At 36.2% G+C, this 22,297-nt stretch overlaps 1 protein-coding gene across 5 annotated transcripts in view; it reads right to left on the reverse strand.

Annotated features, from left to right (window-relative positions):
• FAM185A (family with sequence similarity 185 member A) overlaps nt 1-22,297 on the reverse strand; it is a 108,556-nt gene that overhangs the window by 44,355 nt on the left and 41,904 nt on the right. For 4 of the 5 annotated variants that reach the window (XR_008420252.1, XR_008420251.1, XM_019451270.2 and 1 more), the window contains exons 6-7: nt 11,883-11,978; nt 6,861-6,995 (exon numbers count right to left, since the gene is read on the reverse strand). Coding sequence is in view for 3 of the 5 variants with exons in the window: in XM_019451270.2 (XP_019306815.2) it covers nt 6,861-6,995; nt 11,883-11,978 (231 nt within the window). In the remaining 2 variants the exon portion in view is untranslated. The remainder of the gene's footprint in view (nt 1-6,860; nt 6,996-11,882; nt 11,979-22,297) is intronic. The other variant, XM_053897170.1, reaches the window with a different exon arrangement.

Here is a 22,297-nt window from a genome sequence, read left to right on the forward strand (position 1 = left end):
ATTACAAGGCTGACACATCAGACCCTGTGGGAAGCCTGAGCCCTAGGGACTAATTTTTACTGGCATGCTTCTTGCAGAAATCATGCAGAAGTCATGCTACAGATACAATCCAGACCTCTTAGCAGTGAGGGTATTTCTGTTTCTATGCCTCATAGGCTCTGTAAGGAAGGCCCAGATGAGCTGAGCTCAGCTGCCTATAATAACAACTCACATATAAAACTGCTCATTATTTCCAAAACTGGGTTTCAGATTGGAAATCTCCACAAAAAAAGCAATCTGCCCTGATTTTCTAGGCCTCTTAAATTATTCCATCCATCTGATAAATAAGGTCTGTGGCCTTCTGGGCACCAAACAGTTTTAGAATCAAAATGAAACATGAAAGTTTCTGTAAACTCAGTCACTTGTTCATACGGCTCTCTCCAAAAGGGACTGCCCTGTCTCTATGTGAGGTCTCTCTGCACAATTACTCTAATGGATTTAACCTACTATCAGAGACAATCTAGAGATACATCTGGGGCTTGTAGTAGGTCATGTGGGACTCTACAAAGAAATTCTGCTGATCAGTACCTAGATTCTTGTGTTGTGAGCAGGAAATAAACTTTGTTCTGCAATGTAGGCCTTTCTGGTTTAGGAAGGAGGGGCTAGAGTACAAGACATAATAAAAAATTACACACAAAAAGAATAGGCTGAGGAGCTTCATAAATACCAATGGGGTAAGCATGTATCTTCTTCATAGCATCCATTTATCTATTTCTTCAAGCAAAATTTGTTGAAGGCTTATTTATTTTTCTGTTGAGTTTAAGAGAGATTACTATGGAGTCCAGGCCACAGAAAGAGCTCTTCCGAATTACTGCAGTAGCCTGCTAGTTAGCTTTTTCTTCATTCACCATTGTCCTTTCCAATCTTTCTCCACTCAACATTCAGTGAACTTTAAAAAAAATTTTTTTTTTAATGTTTATTTATTTTTGAGAGAGAGAGAGAGAGAGAGAGAGCGCTGGGGAGGGGCAGAGAGAGACAGAGACACAGAATCCGAAGCAGATGCCAGGCTCCGAGCTGTCGGCACAGAGCCTGATGTGGGTCTTGAATCCATAAACTGTGAGATCATGAACTGAGTCGAAGTCAGACACTTAACTGACAGAGCTACCTAGGCGCCCCAACATTCAGTGAACTTTTTTTTTAAGTTTATTTATTTATCTTGAGAGAGAGAGAGAGTTCCAGTGTGGGGCCTAAACTCATGAACTATGTGAGATCATGACCTGAGCCAAAACCAAGAGTTGGACACTTAACCAACTTGAGCCACTCAGGCACCACTCAGTGAACTTTTTAAAAAAAGTTTTTTTAATGTTTATTTAATTTTTTTTTTAATTTTTTTTTTTTAACGTTTTTATTTTTGAGACAGAGAGAGACAAAGCATGAACGGGGGAGGGTCAGAGAGAGGGAGACACAGAATCCGAAACAGGCTCCAGGCTCTGAGCGGTCAGCACAGAGCCTGACGCGGGGCTCGAACTCACGGACCGCGAGATCATGACCTGAGCTGAAGTCGGCCGCTTAACCGACTGAGCCACCCAGGCGCCCCTAATGTTTATTTTTTTGAGAGACAGACAGCGAGACAGAGAGCAAGCAGGGGAGGGGCAGAGAGAGAGGGAGACACAGAATCTGAAGCAGCTCCAGGCTCCAAGCTGTCAGCACAGAGCCTGACACAGGGCTTGAACCCACGGACCACGAGATCATGACCCGAGCTGAAGTCAGACGCTTAACTGACCGAGCCATCCAGGTGCTCCCCACTCAGCGAACTTTTTAATGCATAGATTTGATTGTGTAAACCCAGATGAAACCTTTTGGGCCTTTGCATGCACTTAGTTTAAAATCCAAATCAGCCCTATATGATCTGACCCCTTCCAAAGTCTCTAGCCTTCTTTTATGCCACATTCCCCCTACTCTCTATATTCTAGCTATATTGTGCTTCTCTCACCTCTTCAAACTCACAATGGTAGTCTAATTTAGATAGGTCACATACATGCTTTCACTGTACCATATACATATCTTTACTACAACATTTATTCCACTTCATTGTGTTCACTGATTTGTCTTACCTTACTAGGATGTAAGCTTCCCACATGACAGAGAGACCATACTCTATTATCGTTCATTCCTAGTTTCTAGCAGTGCCTGACTCAAAAGTTTGTTGAGTGAATGACTTACCAAATAAAGGAAAACACAGAAGATAGGAGGAGGAGGAGATAGGCAAGGGAAGGGAACATTTGTTTTAAAATATATTATGCTTGAGGTGGTACTGGTTTAGTGGAATAGAAATGGGCAAGAAAAAAGAGATCAGGTCTGCAGATAGTGATTTTATCCAGTGACAGGACTAGTAAGTGTTCCTAAATAATTTAATGAGGTCTTTTTTAATGGCTAAAGTGTTGAGAATAGGGTTGTAAAACTGAATTAAAATGAAATCTAAATTTCATGATTCTATGAGTAACAATAGAAAATGACAAAGTAACTTTAATTTGTAATTTAAACATTAATATACGTAAAATAATGTGATTATGCTATCATGCAGAACATTATTAAACAAATTTATATTATTGCTTTAGACTACTGGGGCCAAAAAAGTTAACTCTATTGTCTCCTTATTAAACTCAAGAGATTGGATCATAAGAAGTTGATTCTTACTACATTAAATACAGTTAAATTTTCATCAAACTTTTACTATGTCACTAAGAGTCTGGCCATTAGGCACTGAGTTAGATCTGAGGGTGGGTGTACAGGTCTTATTTTTATTCTTGTTATGCTTTTTGTTAAGATTCTATGATTTTTAACAGATTGTTTAATTTTATGACATAGAAAACCAATAAAGGCATACCTTGCTTTATTGTACTTTGCTTTATTGTGCTTTGTAGACATTGTATTTTTTTACAAATTGAAGGTCTGTGGTAACCCTGCACTGAGCAAGTCTACTGGCCCCTTTACCATTTGCTACTTTGTCTGTCACATTTTGGCAATTGTCACAATATTTTAAACTTTTTCATTATTTTTACATTTGTTACGGTGGGTGATCTACGATCAGTGATCTTTGATGTAACTACTGTGACTGCTTTGAAGCACCACAGATGGCACCCGTGTAAGACTGCAAACTTAATTGATAAATGTGTATGTTCTGACTACCCCACGGACTGGTCAGTCCCCCGTCTCTCGCTCTCCTCACACCTCCATAGTTGCTGAGACACAACAATATTGTGCCAACAACATCAGCCCAGTTAACAACCCTACACTAGCCTGCAAGTATTCAAGTGAAATGAAGAGTCACACATCTCTCACTTGAAATCAAAAGCTAGAAATGATAAAGCTTAGTGAGGGAGCCTTGTCCAAAGCCAAGATAGGCTGAAAGCTTGGCCTCTTGTGCCAAATGGTTAGCCAGATTGTGAATGCAAAGTAAGGTTCTTGGAGGAAAATTAAAAGTGTGACTCTAGTGAAGACACGAATGATAAGAAAGTGAAACAGCCTTACTGCTGACGTGAAGATAGTTTTTGCAGTCTGGATAGAGGATCAAACCAGCCACAATATTCCCTTAAACCAAAGCCTAATCCAGAGCAGGGGCCTAACACTCTTTAAATCTATGAAGGTTTAGGTGAGAAAGCTGCAAGAAAAAGGTTTGAAGCTAGCAGAGGTTAGTTCATAAGGCTTAAGGAAAGAAGCAGTAACGTAACGTAACGTAACGTAACGTAACATAACATAACATAACAGTGCTCGATAACATAAAAGTGCTAACGTAGAAGCTGCAGCAAATTATCCAGAAGATCTAGCTAAGATCATTAAGGAAGGTAGCTACACTAAAAACAACAGATTTTCAATGTATACAAACAGCGCTATATAGGAGGAAAATGCTACTTAGGAGTTTCATAGCTAGAGAAGAGAAGTCAACGCCTGGCTTCAAAACTTCAAAGGACAGACTGACCCTCTCGGTACAGGCTAAGGCTGCTGCTGACTTTAAGTTGAAGCCAATGCTCATTTACCATTCTGAAAATCCTAGGGACCTTAAAAATTATGCAAGGGGCGTCTGGGTGGCTCAGTCGGTTGAATGTCTGTCTGACTTTTGGTTTTGGCTCAGGTCATGATCTCGCGGTTTCAGGGTTCGAGCCCCGCATCAGGCTCTGTGGTGGCAGCATGAAGCCTGCTTGGGATTCTCTCTCTCCCGCTCTCTCTGCCCTTCTCTGTCTCTGTCTCTCTCAAATAAATAAATAAAAGTTTTAAAAAAACCTTAAAAATACTAGGCTAAATCTATTCTGCCTGTGCTCAATCAATGGAACAACAAAGCCTGGATGATAGTACATCTGTTTACAACATGACTTACTAAGTACTTTAAGTCCACTGTTGAGGCCTATTTTCAGAAAAAAAGATTCTTTCCAAAATATGACTGTTCATTAACAATGCAGTGGTCAGTCACTCAAGAGCTCTGATGGAAAGGTATAATGGGATTAATGTTCTCATGCCTGCTAACACAACATCCATTCTGCAGCTTACGGATCAAAGAGCAATTTCAACTTTCTATTCTTATTATTGAAGAAATACATTTCATAAAGCTATAGCTGTCATAGACAGCGATTCCTCCGATGGATCTGGGCAAAGTCAATTGAAAACCTTCTGAAAAGGATTCATTCTAGATGCCATTAAGAACATTCATGATTCATGGGAAGAGGTTAAAATTTCAACATTAGTAGGAATTTGGAAAAAGTTGATTCCATCCCTCATGGACGGCTTTGAGAGGGTCAAGTCTTCAGTGTAGGAAGTAACTGCAAATGTGGTGGAAAGAGGAAAAGAACTAGAAGTACAGCCCGAGGATGTGACTGAATTGCTGCAATCTCAAGATAAAATTTGAATGTATCAAAAGGTACTTTTTATGGATGAACAAATAAAGTGGTTTTTTGAGATGGATCTATTCCTGGTGAAGACACTGTGAAGACTGTTGGAATGACAACAAAGAATTTAGAATATTTAGAATATTCCATAAACTCAGTTGATAAAGTAGCAGCAGAGGTGGAGAGGATAGATTCTAATTTTGAAAGAAGGTCCACTGTGCGTAAAATGCTACCAAACAGCATTGCATGCTACAGAGATATCATTTGTAAAAGGAAGAATCAATGTTGCAAACTTCCCTGTCATCTTTTAAAGAAATTGCCACAGCCACCTAGACCTTCAACCTTCAGCAACCACTACCCTTACAGTCAGCAGGAGCCATTGGCATCAAGGCAAGAAGATTATATGACTCATTGAAAGCTCAGATGATGATTACCATTTTTCAGCAATAAAACATTTTTAATTAAGGTACCTGCATTGTTTTTTAGACATAACGCTATTGCACACTTAACAGACTGCAGTATAGTATAAACATAGCTTTTATATGCACTGGGAAACCAAAAATATTCATTTGAATTGCTTTATTGCAGTGGTCTGGAACACAGTATCTCTGAGGTATGCTTGTATTTAAAACTGAAACCTGATCTCATGAAGACACCCCACTGCCACGACTGCCACCACCACCACTGCCACACACATTTTTCCAATGCCGTTCTGGTAAGATTTTAAGGAAAACTTTACCAGCATTAATTCTTTTTTTTTTTTTTTATCGTTTACATGTATTTATTATGTACATGTATACAATAAATATTTTAAAAAGTAGTATCAGCCATCAATGCAGCCGAAGGTAATTTAAAAAAAACGTGCAAAAGCCATTCACATTTCTGGGACTAAGAAATTGTTATATTAAAAGAGCAAGTTTACAATGTGCCTAATACCAAACCAAATGTGTGTTTATTGCAAACATATAAAGGTAACCTTAAATCTTGCATTCTATGTATTTAGATGATTTTTGTTTTCTTTTTTTTTATTTATTTTTGGGACAGAGAGAGACAGAGCATGAACCGGGGAGGGGCAGAGAGAGAGGGAGACACAGAATCGGAAACAGGCTCCAGGCTCCGAGCCATCAGCCCGGAGCCTGACGCGGGGCTCGAACTCACGGGCCGCGAGATCGTGACCTGGCTGAAGTCGGACGCTTAACTGACTGCGCCACCCAGGCGCCCCTGTATTTAGATGATTTTTAAGGCCAACAGTTAGAAAGCAGCTTTACCAGCAAAAAAAAAAAAAAAAATTAATGGTTTAAAAAATTTTTTTTAATTGTGGTAAAAAAATGCATAACATAAAAGTTACCATCTCAATCATTTTTAAGTTTACAGTTCAGTAGTGTTAAGTATATTCACACTGTTGTGAAACAGATCCTCAGAACTTTTTCTTGCAAAATTCAAACTCTATACTCATGGAAGAAGTCCCCATTTTCCCCTTCCCCTACCTTCTGTTTCTATGAACTTGAGTACTATAGATATCACATATAAGAGGAATCATACAGTATTTGTCTTTTTGTGACCAGTTTATTTTACTTAGCATAATGTCTTCAAGGCTTATGCATGTAGCATGTGACAGGATTTCCTTCCTTTTCAAGGCTAAATAATATTCCATTGTCTATATAAGCCACACTTCACTTAACCATTCATCTACCAATAGACATTTAGGTTGCTTTCACCTTTTGGCTACTGTGATAGCGCTGCTGTGAATATGAGTGTGCAAATATCTCTTGAAGATAGAAAAATATTTTAAATGGCTTTTATCCAATGACAGGTTAGTGAGTAGTTCAAATTAAATGTCTGCATTGTGCTACCGATAAGCAGTTGGAAGAAAAGAATGTCAAAACACCAAAATGTGACCGTGTAAAGGAATAAAAGACTAAAACTGCAGTTATGTATACCATATTTCTACTCATGTACAGATGACTATTCACCTTACATAGCAAAACGCAGCACCCTTACCAGTAATTATTACACCATCATCTTTATGAGCTTCAGCCATTTCTTGAACATGGACTTCTGAGTTCACGTCAACCTCTTTCCCTGATAACTCTAAACGAGCTTGAAGAGAAGATGCGACCTTGACAAGAATAGAGCCTGTAATAAATTTAAACGAGTTTATTAATGCAAAGAAATCAAAAGTACCAAGGGCTATTTGGAAAATGATTGAAAGGGCAGCATTGCTCCTAGAACCCTGTCTTTACTCCTTGGCATATTTTATTTAAACAGCAGTGCCTTTTCCTTACTCCCAAGGCATTCACAGTAATTCTTGTCAAGGGTATGGGTCATTAGAACATTATGAACTCCTTCTGCCAAGAGCTCTATCTCGTCAGCTTACCCAATATCAGAAAAGTGTAGTGTACTACACATGTAGTTTGTAAATAGTATTTACCATTAATTGAGCATTTGCTGAGAGCAAAACAGCTTAATTAGGTTATCTCTTCTAATCTACATATCAACTTTATAAGTTATTATTGTAATCCCAATTTTACTTGCTCAAGTTCCCAATAGCACTAGTGTTGCAAACTAGATTCACTTCAATGACAACAGGGCCCATGCTCATAACCACTGTGGTATTGCACATACTGCTACCTCATCATATTTAGGACTTCGGTTTTCACTGATCACTGACACAACTAGAATCCTAAACTCTTGTGTTTTCAGTTGTAACCTGTGTGTGTATGTTGGGGTGGGGGGTGGGGTGGAATGGGGGAAATAACAATAATAAAAAAGGGAACATTTGAATTTCAACTGATTCATGTTTCTTTTCAATTCTTTTCAATGATATCAATGGATATCAGTCTTTTTGTGTATGAGACAAGACATTCAACTTTATTTCCACTACAATCTTATAGTAATTTAAGCTTTTAAAGGAGGAAATAAGAAAAAGTACTCTGTTAGCTAAGTAATAATTTTCCAAAACAATTACATCTGTTGGGGTTGCAGTGCAAATTCATCAACACACTCCTGCTTCAGAAGTTTTTCTTTCTCTGTTTCTCATAAGTCAAATAAAATAAGTAAGAGACCCCTGCCATAAAGCATTAGGTCCATTTCCTCTGTGGACAAAAGTGGTCAGGACGACTTTCATTGTGAATGTTGCAAAGATTCCTTTTAAAATGCACTCATTTATGGGTCACTGTTTGTCTTTTAGTTTGGTTAGCATCAGATTAAGTTTCCCTAATTTCATATCTTCTCAGCATTCCTAACTGAAGCTGGAAAGTCTGAGCTAAAACTGATAAACTCTCATAATCATCCCTCAAAAAGGGGGGAAATAAGGTATATCACTACAACTGGGTTATATTATTTAAAAAACAAATTGCTTTTCAAGATTTAAATGTAAACTACTGACAGGAGATTCCCCATAACAACAGATATGAGGGATTTAAGTTAACAAAAAGTAGATTTTTAAAACCTTTTTCTAGGACTTTTTAGCTCTAAACAAATCAAATGTGGTAATTTTATGAACACTTTTTTCTGTTTTTAAATGAAAAAGCGATGTTAAATACGTGAGAGCTTTAAAAATGTTAAGCAAAATAGGGGCGCCTGGGTGGCTCAGTTGGTTAAGCATCTGACTCTTAGTTTCAGCTCAGGTCATGATCTCACAGTTCATGAGTTAGAGGACCACAATGGGCTCTGAACTGACAGAACAGAGCCTGCTTGGGATTTTTCTTTTCCTCTCTCTCTATCCCTCCCCTGCTTGCTCATGCTCTCTCTCTCTCCCTCAAAAAATAAATATATGAACATAATTTCTTAAAAAATTAAAACAATTGTTAAGCAATGCAACTAGCTCTATCCTTATCTTTCTCCACATCCTTAAAAACAAAAATCAGCACTACCAAAACTCCATTACTGTCTGTGAAAGAATTCTCATGACTTGAAAAATTTTCCAAATCTCCCATCTTTAACACTATATTGTTTAGAAAAGAGAACTCTTGCTATATCTTCAACCTCCTTCACTTCATAAACTATTTTGATGGTTACTGACATCAATCCACACTGGTCGTGGAGCCTACTTAAATAAAGTTTAAGCCAGCTCGGGGCTTGAACTCATGACCCTGAGATTGAGACCTGAGCTGTGATCAAGAGTCGGATGCTTAACCAACTAAGCCACCCATGTACCCCTCAATACCATTTTTTAAAATTAAAAGGTGAACTAATACTAATTGTACCATTTACTGAAGACATACTATATTAAGAACAGTGGTTTTATCAAGGACAAATTTTAAATGGAAAAGTAAGTACTGAGATACAGGTCTGACTCTTAAGCCTATTAAACATGGCCTCTTTGAAAGAATTAATAAGGTCATCATGTTAACTCATAGGAAGAGAAAACAAGCATGCAACATTCTTTTTCGCGTGGCAAAATGAAGAACATCTAAGAGACTCAAGGGGTTGGCTCCCCAACCCTACAGCAAGATAGCAGCAGAGTTGGAAAGGATTCTAGATGTCTTTACTAACCATTAAGCAACAGAATCCTGAATAATTTTCCATTACTCTAAAAAGTTACTGTTCCCAAGTGTAATTAAAAGACCTGACAGAAATTTTTGTTTCCAGTTATCTTTAAGCTTCATGCCATTTCCAATAGGAAAAAACACGAAGTTATAATCCTAATCAAATTTTGTTATATCATACGCTATTTCAATAGGTTACTGGAATAACATTCCAAATAATGCTCAAGAGTATTTTAAGTGAAGATTAACAATGTTTTTGTTTATTTTATCTTTTTGCCCATCCATATAAAAACAGGAAATAACTTTCATATAAGAGCTACTTATTCAAAACTCTGTTTTTACTCTGTTACTAGTTACATTAAATTAGCAATGGTTTACATTTTTCTCTTTGGGCCTTCATAATAAGAGAATGCATTATATGACTTAAAAAAATTTTTTTTAATGTTTTTATTTATTTTTGAGACAGAGAGAGACAGAGCATAAGCAGGGGAGGGGCAGAGAGAGAGGGGGACACAGAATCTGAAGCAGGCTCCAGGCTCTGTGCTGACAGCACAGAGCCTGACGCGGGACTCGAACTCCCGGACCATGATATCATGACCTGAGCTGAAGTCGGACGCTTAACTGACTGAGTCACCCAGGCACCCCTATATGACTTTTATAGCACTTACAAAATACCCTGAATGGCATTACTGAAGATCTCAGAAATTTAGAGAAAACACAATATTATCCTATTTTAAAGGACAAAAAAATGTGATCTTGCAAAATCAAATCACACCTGTGTGTCAGCAAAAAACCTTCTGTTTCAGGCCTCTGTGTTTGTAGTTTTATTTTGACACTCTGAAAAGAGAGCCTTGTTGCACAAAAAAGTATTAAACCAACATGACCAAAAATATTGCTAACATCAGGAATAACCGGTTTCTGTAAGGAAGTATTTTCCTTGTTATACATATAGCTCTGTTCTGGCCAATATGCAATATCTTCTGGACTTTATTAAAAAAAATTTTTTTTAAATGTTTAATTACTTTTTAGAGAGACAGAGAGAGAGTGAGAGACAGACAGACAGACAGTGCATGATCAGGGGAGGGGCAGAGAGAGAGGGAGACACAAAATCTGAAGTAGGCTCCAGGCTCTGAGCTGCCTGGGCAGCCAATGCAGGGCTTGAACTCATGAACCACAAGATCATGACCTGAGCCCAAGCTGGATGTTTAACTGACTGAATCACCCAGGCGCCCCTACTTAAAACAATTTTTAAACAGAGCTATGTTTTTCAGGGCAGCTGGGCTCAGTCAGCTAAGCATCTGACTCTTGATTTTGGATCAGGTCATTATCTCAAGGTTCATGAGATCCAGCCCTGCATCAGGCTCCACGCTGATGGTGTAGAGCCTGCTTGGGATTCTCTCTCCCTCTCTCTGCCCCTCTGCTGCTTGTTCTCTCTCTCTCAAAATAAATAAATGAAACTTTAAAACAAAAAACAAAAACAAACAAAAGCAAACAAACAAATAATAAACAGAGCTATGTTTCTGAACTTTCTGTACCCAGGCCACTTCAGCCCCTATGGGCAAGCTATTCCAAGTATCTGAGCCACTTGGCACCATGTACACAAAGACTTGTATTCAGTCTTCACGTGACTAAAAAATGTATTTTTAATGAAATACTTGGATTCTTAGAAAAGTTATTTGTAACAGATATATATATATAAAGAGACATGTCATACTAGTCTTAATACTAAGTCAACAATCACGTTAGAGGAACTTCCTGGTGATACCTTTATTTTGGGATCATACTTTGCAAAGATTTCTCTAGAGAAATTCTTCTCTTCAAGAAGGTCCTCTTACATGAGGGTAGAAAAGCTTCCAAAAGAATGTATGGGAGCATTTTCACTCAAAAGGATATTCTATTTCAGACATAAAACCAAATTGAAAAACCCAAACACTAACAATTCCACAGTAACAGTCAATATATTGTAACATTAAAAAAAAATTTTTTTTTAATGTTTATCTTTATTTTTGAGACAGAGAGAGAGAGCATGAGCAGGGGAGAGGCAGAGAGAGAGGGAGACACAGAATCCGAAGCGGGCTCCAGGCTCTGAGCTGTCAGCACAGAGCCTGACGTGGGGCTCAAACTTGTCAACTGCAAGATCATGACCTGAGCTGAAGTCAGACGCTCAACCAACTGATCCAACCAGGCGCCCCTATTGTAACATTTTTGTTTGCACTACAAAGGGAATGATAGTATTTATGGCCATCTGTTTCAAATCAGTCTTTATTTTTTTTTCTTTTTAGAGATTTTATTTTTAAGCAATTTCTATATCCAACGTAGGGCTAGAACTCACAACCCTGAGATCAAGAGTCACATGCTCCACTGACTGAGCCAGCCAGTACCCCCTCCAGTCAATCTTTAAATCAAGTTCTATCAGAAGAAATCTTCTTGAGCTCACGATGTCAATACAGATAATCTGACCATCTGTTTCCTAGATGTTACATAAAACCTTCCGTACACCATATGTCAAAATAAAACATTCCACTTGGCTAACCTTCATGAGATTTTAACTCCACTTTCCCTAGTTGGCTGACGTAAACATCTATTGCACCCAGATGAGTTGAGGCCTTTAGACATCCAGAGGATGAATCTAGGAAAAAAGAAAAAAAAAAAAAACATAATCATTCTTATTGTAGTAACTGAAATGAAAAATTTGAAATAAAAGGCTCTGCTTCAGCATTAGGATAAGGCACTAAGAGTCTTGCAAGGTTCTGTATTTTCCTCATAATTATGCCATCTTTCACTTAAAAATGAAAACAGTATCAGAAATCTACAAATCTATACCTAGATAACTAACAAAAAATCCCTATCTATAGTAACCTGCATAACTTATTGATAAACATGTTTATTCTGCAACCTAATATATAGTAAGGACAGTATGCAAGCAGTAGATCCTTGACAGCCAAGACTATTAAGCACCATTGATATATTTAGTTTATTCTCAACTTTCAATATTTCCTAAGAATTTTATCTCATGTACAGACACATAGGAGTGGTAGCTAAGTTAACAAAAATAAAAACTTCTGATGTTTTCTCCTTTTAACAAATTTGCTAGTGCTAAAAAAGTACTGTAACAGTGAAAGATTACTTTAGATAAGAATTTGTTGCATTTCTTAGGGGGCAGAAATGGAGGAAAAGGCAGTCACTTAAAGAATGGGTGAAGCTTGTTTATATCTAAATATTTCTTTTCAAGTATTTGGAATTAAACAGATATTATTAAGTCAGGAGAAGAAAATCAGAATTAAGTGGTTCTGATTTGACACTCAAATTTCTCAGTTGTCATTGACCCTACTTTTCAAAAAACCAACATTTCAAGTTGAAGAAAAAGCTGATAAAGTTAAAGAAGTAAGTGAAAGACGTTGAAGAGTCAGCACTAAGTAGCTTCTCTTTCCTCCTCAACTATAGCAACTGAACCTTTTAATTTACCTGCCCTGAGAAAGGCCAAAGCATATTTGTTTTAGAAAGGCCTCTTAAAAAGCTTATTTTATCAGGAACTTTTATTAGGAACTTTACTACTTCAAAGTGAAAACAAAATAGGGAGTGTGGTGAAAATAATGCCAAAAATTATATTATATTTTTAATAAAATGTGGAGAAAAAACATTCATATACTAGACATCTTTCTTTCAAGTTTTAAAGGGCCCCAAATAAAGAAAACAACTTGGGAATAAGCTGGTTAAAATCTGACCCCAAGATAATTTATAATAATTATCTGTAATCTATACTGAAAATTGCCCTTTATCAGACCCAATTTATTTAATTTTTAAGTATAAAAAGTAAACACTGATGCTGGGAAATTAAGTCACTAGTGATAAATGACATAGAATAGTTGGGCAAAGAGGAATATCTCTCTCCTCAGTTACCAACAGAAATTCCTTTTTTATAACCTCTTACTGCATCCTAAAAGAAGCCAAGTAAAAATATACTGTGGTTAAAAAAATGTGGACTACACAATGTGTGTATTATCCCAGGTTGAATGAAGTAAAATATTTGAAACATTAGTTTGATTTCTTGCTTTCTCTAGGGGGCTAAAAACACAAGATTTTCATGAGGCTAATAAACAGTACTTTTCACTTCTCCCCCCATCCCAATGGGAAATAAACAAGAGCTAAATAATTTTCTCGTAAGCCACTGAGAAATTACATCCTCATGTTATCAGTCTTGAGCTCTGATAATGGCCAATTCCTTGAAGACTGTTTAAAAAAAATTAAAACTCAAGATATGTTTTCAAAAGAGAAAGCAAAAGTGATATTTAAAAAGCTATGGAGCAAAACAAACACTAATTTTCTTTTGTTTTCTATAATACACATGACTGGAACTAAAAATTAATTCTCAAGAATCAAATTAAGGCTTTCTCTAAAAAATTTCATTTTTGTTTTGGAAGTTCACATAATGGGTAAATTCCATAGGTCTTGGAAGAAGCCTTAAGGGAAATATACATTAGAGGGTGGGTGATTAAGAAGTGAACAGAAATCATTAATCCAGGTAATGTTTGCAATAAGTAGACTCTCACAGAGAGTCTTCTATCATTCCAATTTTGGACAAAGATCTTGTTTGATTTGAGTTTTCCCAGAAAATTACAGATACAATTAGGAAAAAATGATGTCAACTACCAGTTAATCACTACATACAACCAAAAAAAAAAAAAAAAAAAAAAAAAGAAGCTATTTGTAATATACATTTAGCTAACAGCAAAGAATAATAACTACTTGAAAGGCTAAAATTCCAAATTTTGCCATTTTCTTTCAGATAATGGGAGAATTCTCTCAAAATGGGTCAAACATGTTCAGAAAGATTTTCTGAATTTTTTTTTTTATCACTTTACCTTAAGTTTCAACATGTAGATACTAAGGAACAGCAACACAAAAGGTATTTTTTCATTTCTGCAACTTAATTCCTACACTTCCAAAGCTACACTAATTGCATGAACAAGGAACAAATTTCATACATTGGACATAAAGGATTTGCAAAGGCAGAATTTTAAGGTCACTTCATGTAAAGCTTTCTAAATTAGTGCCCTGCTTGTTATTCTGTAGGGAGGGAACATACGGAGGCTGGGCTTAAAGGAACAGACAAGGCAAAACCACCCCACTCAACCATGAACATATTTCTCTTTTTAAAGATAAAATTACTAGTACATGGCTTCTGGCAGTGCCTTCCAAAAAAGGGAACACATATAAATTAAAAAGAAAAGGAGGTGTCTGGGTGGCTCAGTCCAATGAGTGTCCAATTCTTGATTTTGGCTCAGGTCAGGATCCCAGGGTCATTGCACTGAGCCCCACATCAGGCTCCAAACTGAGCATGGGGCCTGCTTGGGATTCTCTCTCTCTCTCTCTCTCTCTCTCTCTCTCTCTCTCTACCTCTGCCCCTCTCCCCCACTCACACTCTTTCTCTCTCTCTCCCTAAAATTAAAAAAAAAAAAAGGGCAACATAAGGCAAAGAAAGTAAAGCGAGGTGAACAACTCTATTATACTTCTATCTTACTGTTATCTATTATCAAGCTTTGCCTTGTCCTGTTGACTCATTTTAAATAGAAGATGATCTGGTGTTCCAGAAAAAAGGCATTTTTAAAAAAAAATATGAATCCAAGGAAAACCCTGGTTCTGATATACATAATCAAAATTTTTATATCACTTCAGCTTCTGAGAGAGATCGGTGTTACGGAAACTAGAAAGTACAGGGTTTTGGGAGGTGAGTGGTAATGTGTATACAAAATCCAAATGACTGATGAGATCACTTAAGAATCTGATCAATTATATTGTCTAAACTCCTTTGACCTGAATTACAAATATTCTTCTAAATAAAGGAATCATGGGAAAACTACTTCATCTATTATCCTGAAATCAGGATAATACTTAAATAATCTGAAGTCTCCTAATATTCCAACTTGATAATACTATATAACTTTATAATATATGTAGGTGTAAGACAACCTATACTACAAAGGACAGGAGTGGATAAATGAATCTATTTGACATAATACAAAATGGCATAATATTAATTCTAAATAGACTGTGAAAAGTTAAGTTTCTATATTGAAATTACTAGAAACTCTGCTAAAACGTCATGTAAAGAGGCATAAATAAAAAGTCAAAAGGAAAATTAAAATGCAATTCTGAAATATATCAAATTAATTGATAAAGGCAAAAAGCAAAAAATAGAAAATACAAAATAAAATAAAATGGTAGACACATATCCAACCATATCAATAATTATATTAAATGTTAATGGACTGTATCCTCCAATTAAAAGACAGTTTGCAAAATGAACTTTAAAAAGTAAGTGCCAACTACGCTGTCTATGAAAAAGGATTTTTAAACAGATAGACTGAAAGTAAATGAATAGAAAAATATATACCATGCTAACATTAAGCATAAGAAGGCAAGAGTGCCTTTATTATTACTAATATTAAGCATAAGAAGTGAAGAGTGTTTTCATCATTAGATGAAGAAAATTCAAGACACAGAATATTACCTGAGATAAAGCAGGGCATTTTGTAATGATAAAAGGGTTAATTCAACATACAGCCATAACAATCATGAATATGAATATCATAAATAACAGAGATTCAAAAACCAAATGTAAAGCTGACAGAATTCATTGAAAAATTTAACAACCCTCTCTCAGCAACTTATAGAACAGCTAAGACCCCCCAAAAATGTATTATACCGTATGCTCATTTCAATGGCATGTGACACAGAAATTCACAAGATAGAACCATATGCTGCTGAATGATAAAATAAACTGCAATAAATGTAAAACAACAACAACAACACTGAAATCACATAAAGAATTTTCTCTGACCAGAATGGAATTTAGTTAGAAACCAATAAAATAAGAGATCTATAAAAATCTTAAGTACACAAAAATTTAAAAATAGACTTCTAAAGATCAAAGAAGAAATCAAAAGCACAATTAAAAATCTTCTAAAGAATGATTTTTAAAATGCAACATTTCACAGAACTAGAACAAATGATCCTAAAATTTGTATGGAACCACAAAAGACCTTGAATAGCCAAAGCAATCTTGAAAAAGAAAAGCAAAGCTTCAGATATCACAATTCCAGCCTTCAAGTTATATTACATAGCTACAGTATCAAAATAGTATGGTACTAATGCAAAAACAGACACATAGATCAATGGAACAGATTAGAAAAACCAGAAATAAACCCATAATTATATGGTCAATTAATCTTTGAAAAAGGAGGAAAGACAGTCTCTTCAATAAATTTCAGTTGGGAAAACTGGACAACTGCATGCAAAAGAATGAAACTAGACCACTTTCTTACACTATACACAAAAATAAATTCAAAATGAATTATAAACCTAAATGTAAGACTTGAAACCATGAAAATCCTAGAAAAGAGCACAGGCATTTATTTCTCTCACATAAGCCATAGCAACATTTTCCTAGATATGTCTCCTGAGGCAAGGGAAATAAAAGCAAAAATAAGCTATTGGGACTACATCAAAATAAAAGCATTCTGTACAGTAAAGGAAATAATCAACAAAACTAAAAGGCAACCTAAACGGGAGAAGATATTTGCAAATGACTTATCTGATAAAGGGTTAGTATCCAAAATATATGAAGAACTTACACATGTCAACACCAAAAAGCCAAATAATCCAATTAAAAAATGGGCAGGAGACATGAAAAGAAATTTATACAAAGAAGACATCCAGATGGCCAACAGACACTTGAAAGGTGCTCATCATCATTCATCATTGGGGAAATGTAAACCAAAACTACAATGAGATGTAAACCAAAACTACCTCACACCTGTCAGATGGCTAACATCAAAAACACAAGAAACAACAGGTGTTGGTGAAGATGCGGAGAAAAAGGAACCTTCTTGCACTGTCGGTGGGAATGCAAACTGGTGTAGCCACTGTGGAAACCAGTATGGACGTGCCTCAAAAAGTTAAAAATGGAACTACCCTATGATCCAGTAATCACACTACTGGGTATCTACCCCCAAAATACAAAAAATACTAATTTAAAGGGATATATGTACCTTTATGTTTATAGCAGCATTATTTACAATAGCCAAATTATGGAAGCAGACCAGTGTCCACTGATAGATGAATGGACAAAGAAGATGTGGTGTACATATATAAATAAAGGAACATTACTCAGCCATGAAAAAGAATGAATTCTTGCCATTTGCAACAATAGGGATGGAGCTAGAGTACAATGCTAAGCTAAATAAGTCAGTCAAATGATACTCTATATGGAAAACCCAAAAGATTCCACCAAAATACTGCTAGAATTGATTCCTGAATTCAGCAAAGTTGCAGGATATAAAATCAACACACAGAAATCAGTTGCATTCCTATACACCAACAATGAAGCAACAGAAAAAGAAATCAAGGAATCGATCCCATTTACAATTGCACCAAAAACCATAAAATACCTAGGAATAAATCTAACCAAAGAGGTGAAAAATCTATACACTGAAAACTATAGAAAGCTTATGAAAGAAATCAAAGAAGACACAAAAAAATGGAAAAAGATTCCATGCTCCTGGATAGGAAGAACAAATATTGTTAAAATGTCGATACTACCCAAAGCAATCTACATATTCAAAGCAATCCCTATCAAAATAACACCAGCATTCTTCACAGAGCTAGAACAAATAATCCTAAAATGTCTACGGAACCAGAAAAGACCCTGAATAGCCAAAGCAATCTTGAAAAAGAAAACCAAAGCAGGAGGCATCACAATCCCAGACTTCAAGCTATACTACAAAGCTGTAACCATCAAGATGGTATGGTACTGGCACAAGAACAGACACTCAGATCAATGGAACAGAATAGAGAACCCAGAAATGGACCCACAATGTATGGCCAACTAATCTTTGACAAGCAGGAAAGAATATCCAATGGAATAAAGACAGTCTCTTCAGCAAGTGGTGCTGGGAAAACTGGACAACGACATGCAGAAGAATGAACCTGGACCACCTTCTTCTACCATACACAAAAATAAACTCAAAATGGATGAAAGACCTCAATGTAAGACAGGAAGCCATTAAAATCCTCGAGGAAAAAGCAGGCAAAAACCACTTTGACCTCACCTGTAGCAACTTCTTATTCAACACGTCTCCGGAAGCAGGGGAAACAAAAGCAAAAATGAATTACTGGGACCTCATCAAAACAAAGTTTCTGCACAGCGAAGGAAACAATCAACAAAACTAAAAGGCAACTGACAGAATGGGAGAAGATATTTGCAAATGACATCTCAGATAAAGGGTTAGTATCCAAAATCTATAAAGAACTTTCAAACTCAACACCCAAAAAACAAATAATCCAGTGAAGAAATGGGCAAAAGACATGAATAGGCACTTCTCCAAAGAAGACATCCAGATGGTCAACTGACACATGAAAAAATGCTCAACATCACTCATCATAAGGGAAATACAAATCAAAACCACAATGAGATACCATCTTGCACCTGTCAGAATGGCTAACATTAACAACTCAAGCAACAACAGATGTTGTCAAGGATGCAGAGAAAGAGCTCTTTTGCATTGTTGGTGGGAGTGCAAGCTGGTGCAGCCACTCTGGAAAAAAGTATGGAGGTTCCTCAAAAAACTAAAAACAGAACTACCCTATGACCCAGCAATTGCACTACTAGGCAATTATCCACGGGATACAGGTGTGCTGTTTCGAAGGGACACATGCACCCCCATGTTTATAGCAGCACTATTAACAATAGCCAAAGTATGGAAAGAGCCCAAATGTCCATCGATGGATGAATGGACAAAGAAGATGTGGTGTATATATACAATGGAGTATTACTCGGCAACCAAAAAGAATGGAATCTTGCCATTTGCAACTATGTGGATGGAACTGGAGGGTATTATGCTAAGTGAAATGAGTCAGTCAGCGAAAGACAAAAATCATATGACCTCATTCATATGAGGACTTTAAGAGACAAAACAGATGAACATAAGGGAAGGGAAACAACAATAATATAAAAACAGGGAGGGGGACAAAACATAAGAGACTCATAAACATGGAGAACAAACAGAGGGTTACTGGAGGGGTTGTGGGAGGGGGGATGGGCTAAATGGGTAAAGGGCACTAAGGAATCTACTCCTGAAATCATCGTTGCACTATATGCTAACTAATTTGGATGTAAATTTAAAAAAATTAAAAATAAAATTAAAAAAAATAAAAAAATAAAATAAGTCAGTCAGAAAAAGACAAATACCATACAATTTCACTCATATGTGGAATTTAAGATGCAAAACAAATGAGCAAAGAAAAAAAAAGAGCGAGAGAGACAAACCAAGACACAGACTCTTAATTATAGAGAACATATTGATGGTTACCAAAGAGGAGGTGTGTAGAAGGATGAGAGAAATAGGTGATGGGAATTAAGAAGTGCACTTGTGATGAGCACTAGGTGATGTATGAAATTGTTGTATCAGTATTTTGTACAGCTGAAACTAATATAACACTGTATATTAACTATACCAGAATTAAAATAAAAACTTAATTAAAAACATTAACTCAAGGGTATACATGTACCCTGATGCTTATTGCAGCATTATTTACAAAAGCCAAATTATAGAAGAAAAAAATGCAACATTGCAAAATGTGGGGAATACACTGCCTTTAACAGACTTATAATTTAAATGCTAATATTAACAAAAATTCTAAAAAAAAAAAAACTGTCTAAAATCACTGACCTAATGTTTTATCTGAGGAAGCTAGAAAAAGAGGAGCAAGGAAACTCCAAGTTAATAAAAGAAAGAACATAATAAATAAAGAGCAGAAATCAATTAATACATCAGAAAACAAACAATAAAGATACTAACAAAGTGAAAAGTTGGTTCTTTGAAAATAAAGTCTACCCTCATTAATCAAGAAAAAGAGAATACATATATCAATATCAGGAATGAAGAGGAAAGAAATACCACTACAGATCCTATAGGCATAAACAGGAATATAAGGGAATACTCTGCACAGCATTACGTGAACAAATTTGACAATGTGATAAAATAGACAAATTCCTTGAAAAGTACCACTTACTGAATGTAAAGTCAGACAAAATAGAAAATAGAATAATAAAATATCTATTAACTTATACAGTAATTTCATTCTAGACAAACATGCTGAAGTAATACATTGGAGAAAGAAAGTTTTGTCAACAAATGGTGATGTAACAATAACATCCAGATGGGAAAAAATAAATCCGGATTTCCTGACTCAGATTAAACACAAAAATTAGAGATTGATCAAAGGTAAAAGCAAAAATTTGAAAGCTGCTAGAGGAAAACATAGGACAGCTTCATGATTGAAGGCAGCCAAAGATTTCTCAGGACACAGAAATCAATAGCCATAAAAATAATTGGTCAATTGAACTTCATCAAAATGGAAATCTTCTCATCCAAATACACCATTAAGAAAATGAACAGACAGGGGCACCTGGGTGGGTCAGTTGGTTGGTTAAGTGTCCAACTCTTGATTTCGGCTCAGGTCATGTTTTCAGTTGTGAGATTGAGCCCCGTGTCAGGTTGACTGTGGAGCCTGCTTTAAGATTCTCTCTCTCCCACTACCTCTGCCCATACTCTCTCAGTCGAAAGAAAGAAAAGAAAAGAAAAGAAAAGAAAAAAGAGAAGAGAAGAGAAGAGGAAAAGAAAAGAAAAGAAAGGAAAAGAAAAGAAAAGAAAAGAAAAGAAAAGAAAAGAAAAGAAAAGAAAACAGAATGACTGACCAGGCAAGCCACAGACTGAGGGAAAATACAGAAAAACAATGTTACAAAGGATTGTTCCCAGAATATATAAAGAACTCCTCCAACTCAGTAACAAAAAGACAATCCAACTGAAAAATAAATGAGCAAAAGACCTGAACAAAATTTCACAAAGATATACTAATAAGCAGTAAGCACATGAAAAGTACTGAACATCATTAGTCATCAGGGAAATGTAAAATAATACCAGAGGGATACCACTGCACACGGGTAAAATTAGAAGACTGACAGGGGCACCTGGGTGCCAGGTGGTTGGGTGGCTGACTCTGGATTTCAGCTCAGGTCATGATTTCACGGTGAGTTTGAAGCCTCTGTTTGGTTCTATGCTGACAGCATGGAGCCTACTTGGGATTCTCTCTCTGCCTTTCTCCTGTATGCACACACAGGCATTCTCTTTCTCTCTCAAACAAATAAATAAACATTAAAAAAAATAAAAGACTGACAAAAATGTTGGTGAGGATGTGGAACAACTAGAATTGTCATATGTTGTAGAAAGGAGTGTAAAAGGGAACTTTGGGGGAAAAGTCTGGAAGTTTATCATACCTACTCAAATCAGTGATTCTATTCCTAGGTATTTACCCAAGAAGGGGAAAAAATATATATATCATCCATATATGTCTTCATAAAATGACTTGTCTAAGAACATTCATACCAGTTTTATTTATAAATGCCAAAAATTAGACATAGCCAAGGTATCCAACAACAGGAGAATGGATAAACAAATTAAGCTTTCTGGTTACCTGCTTCCACTTTTGCACCCTCTGGTACATTACAAAACAACAGCTAGGTTGCTCTTTAAAAAAAATTAGATATTACTTGCCTGCTAACACCTGTTGTAGCTGAAATTAAGTCCCAACTCTCACAATGTCTATAAAGGCCCTATGATCTAGCCCTCAGGTACCTCATCTCCCACAACTCTCCATGAGTTCTGCTTCTGGATCTGTATCTTGAAAATGATAGATCCATTCCATTTTCAGGGCTTGCGCTAGCTACTCCTCTATCTGGGGAGCTCTGCATCCAAAATTTTATGAGCCTCTTTCCCATTATTCTGGCTTGAGTTCAAGTGTCCCTTCTTCAGACCCTCCCTGATTACTAACTGAAGTAACTTTGTTTTCCCCATTCTCTATCCTATTACCCTCTCTTATTTATTCATT

The sequence above is a fragment of the Panthera pardus genome, unplaced genomic scaffold, assembly GCF_024362965.1.
Source record: "Panthera pardus isolate Hobbes unplaced genomic scaffold, ASM2436296v1 HiC_scaffold_8, whole genome shotgun sequence".
NCBI classification, from domain to species: domain Eukaryota; kingdom Metazoa; phylum Chordata; class Mammalia; order Carnivora; family Felidae; genus Panthera; species Panthera pardus.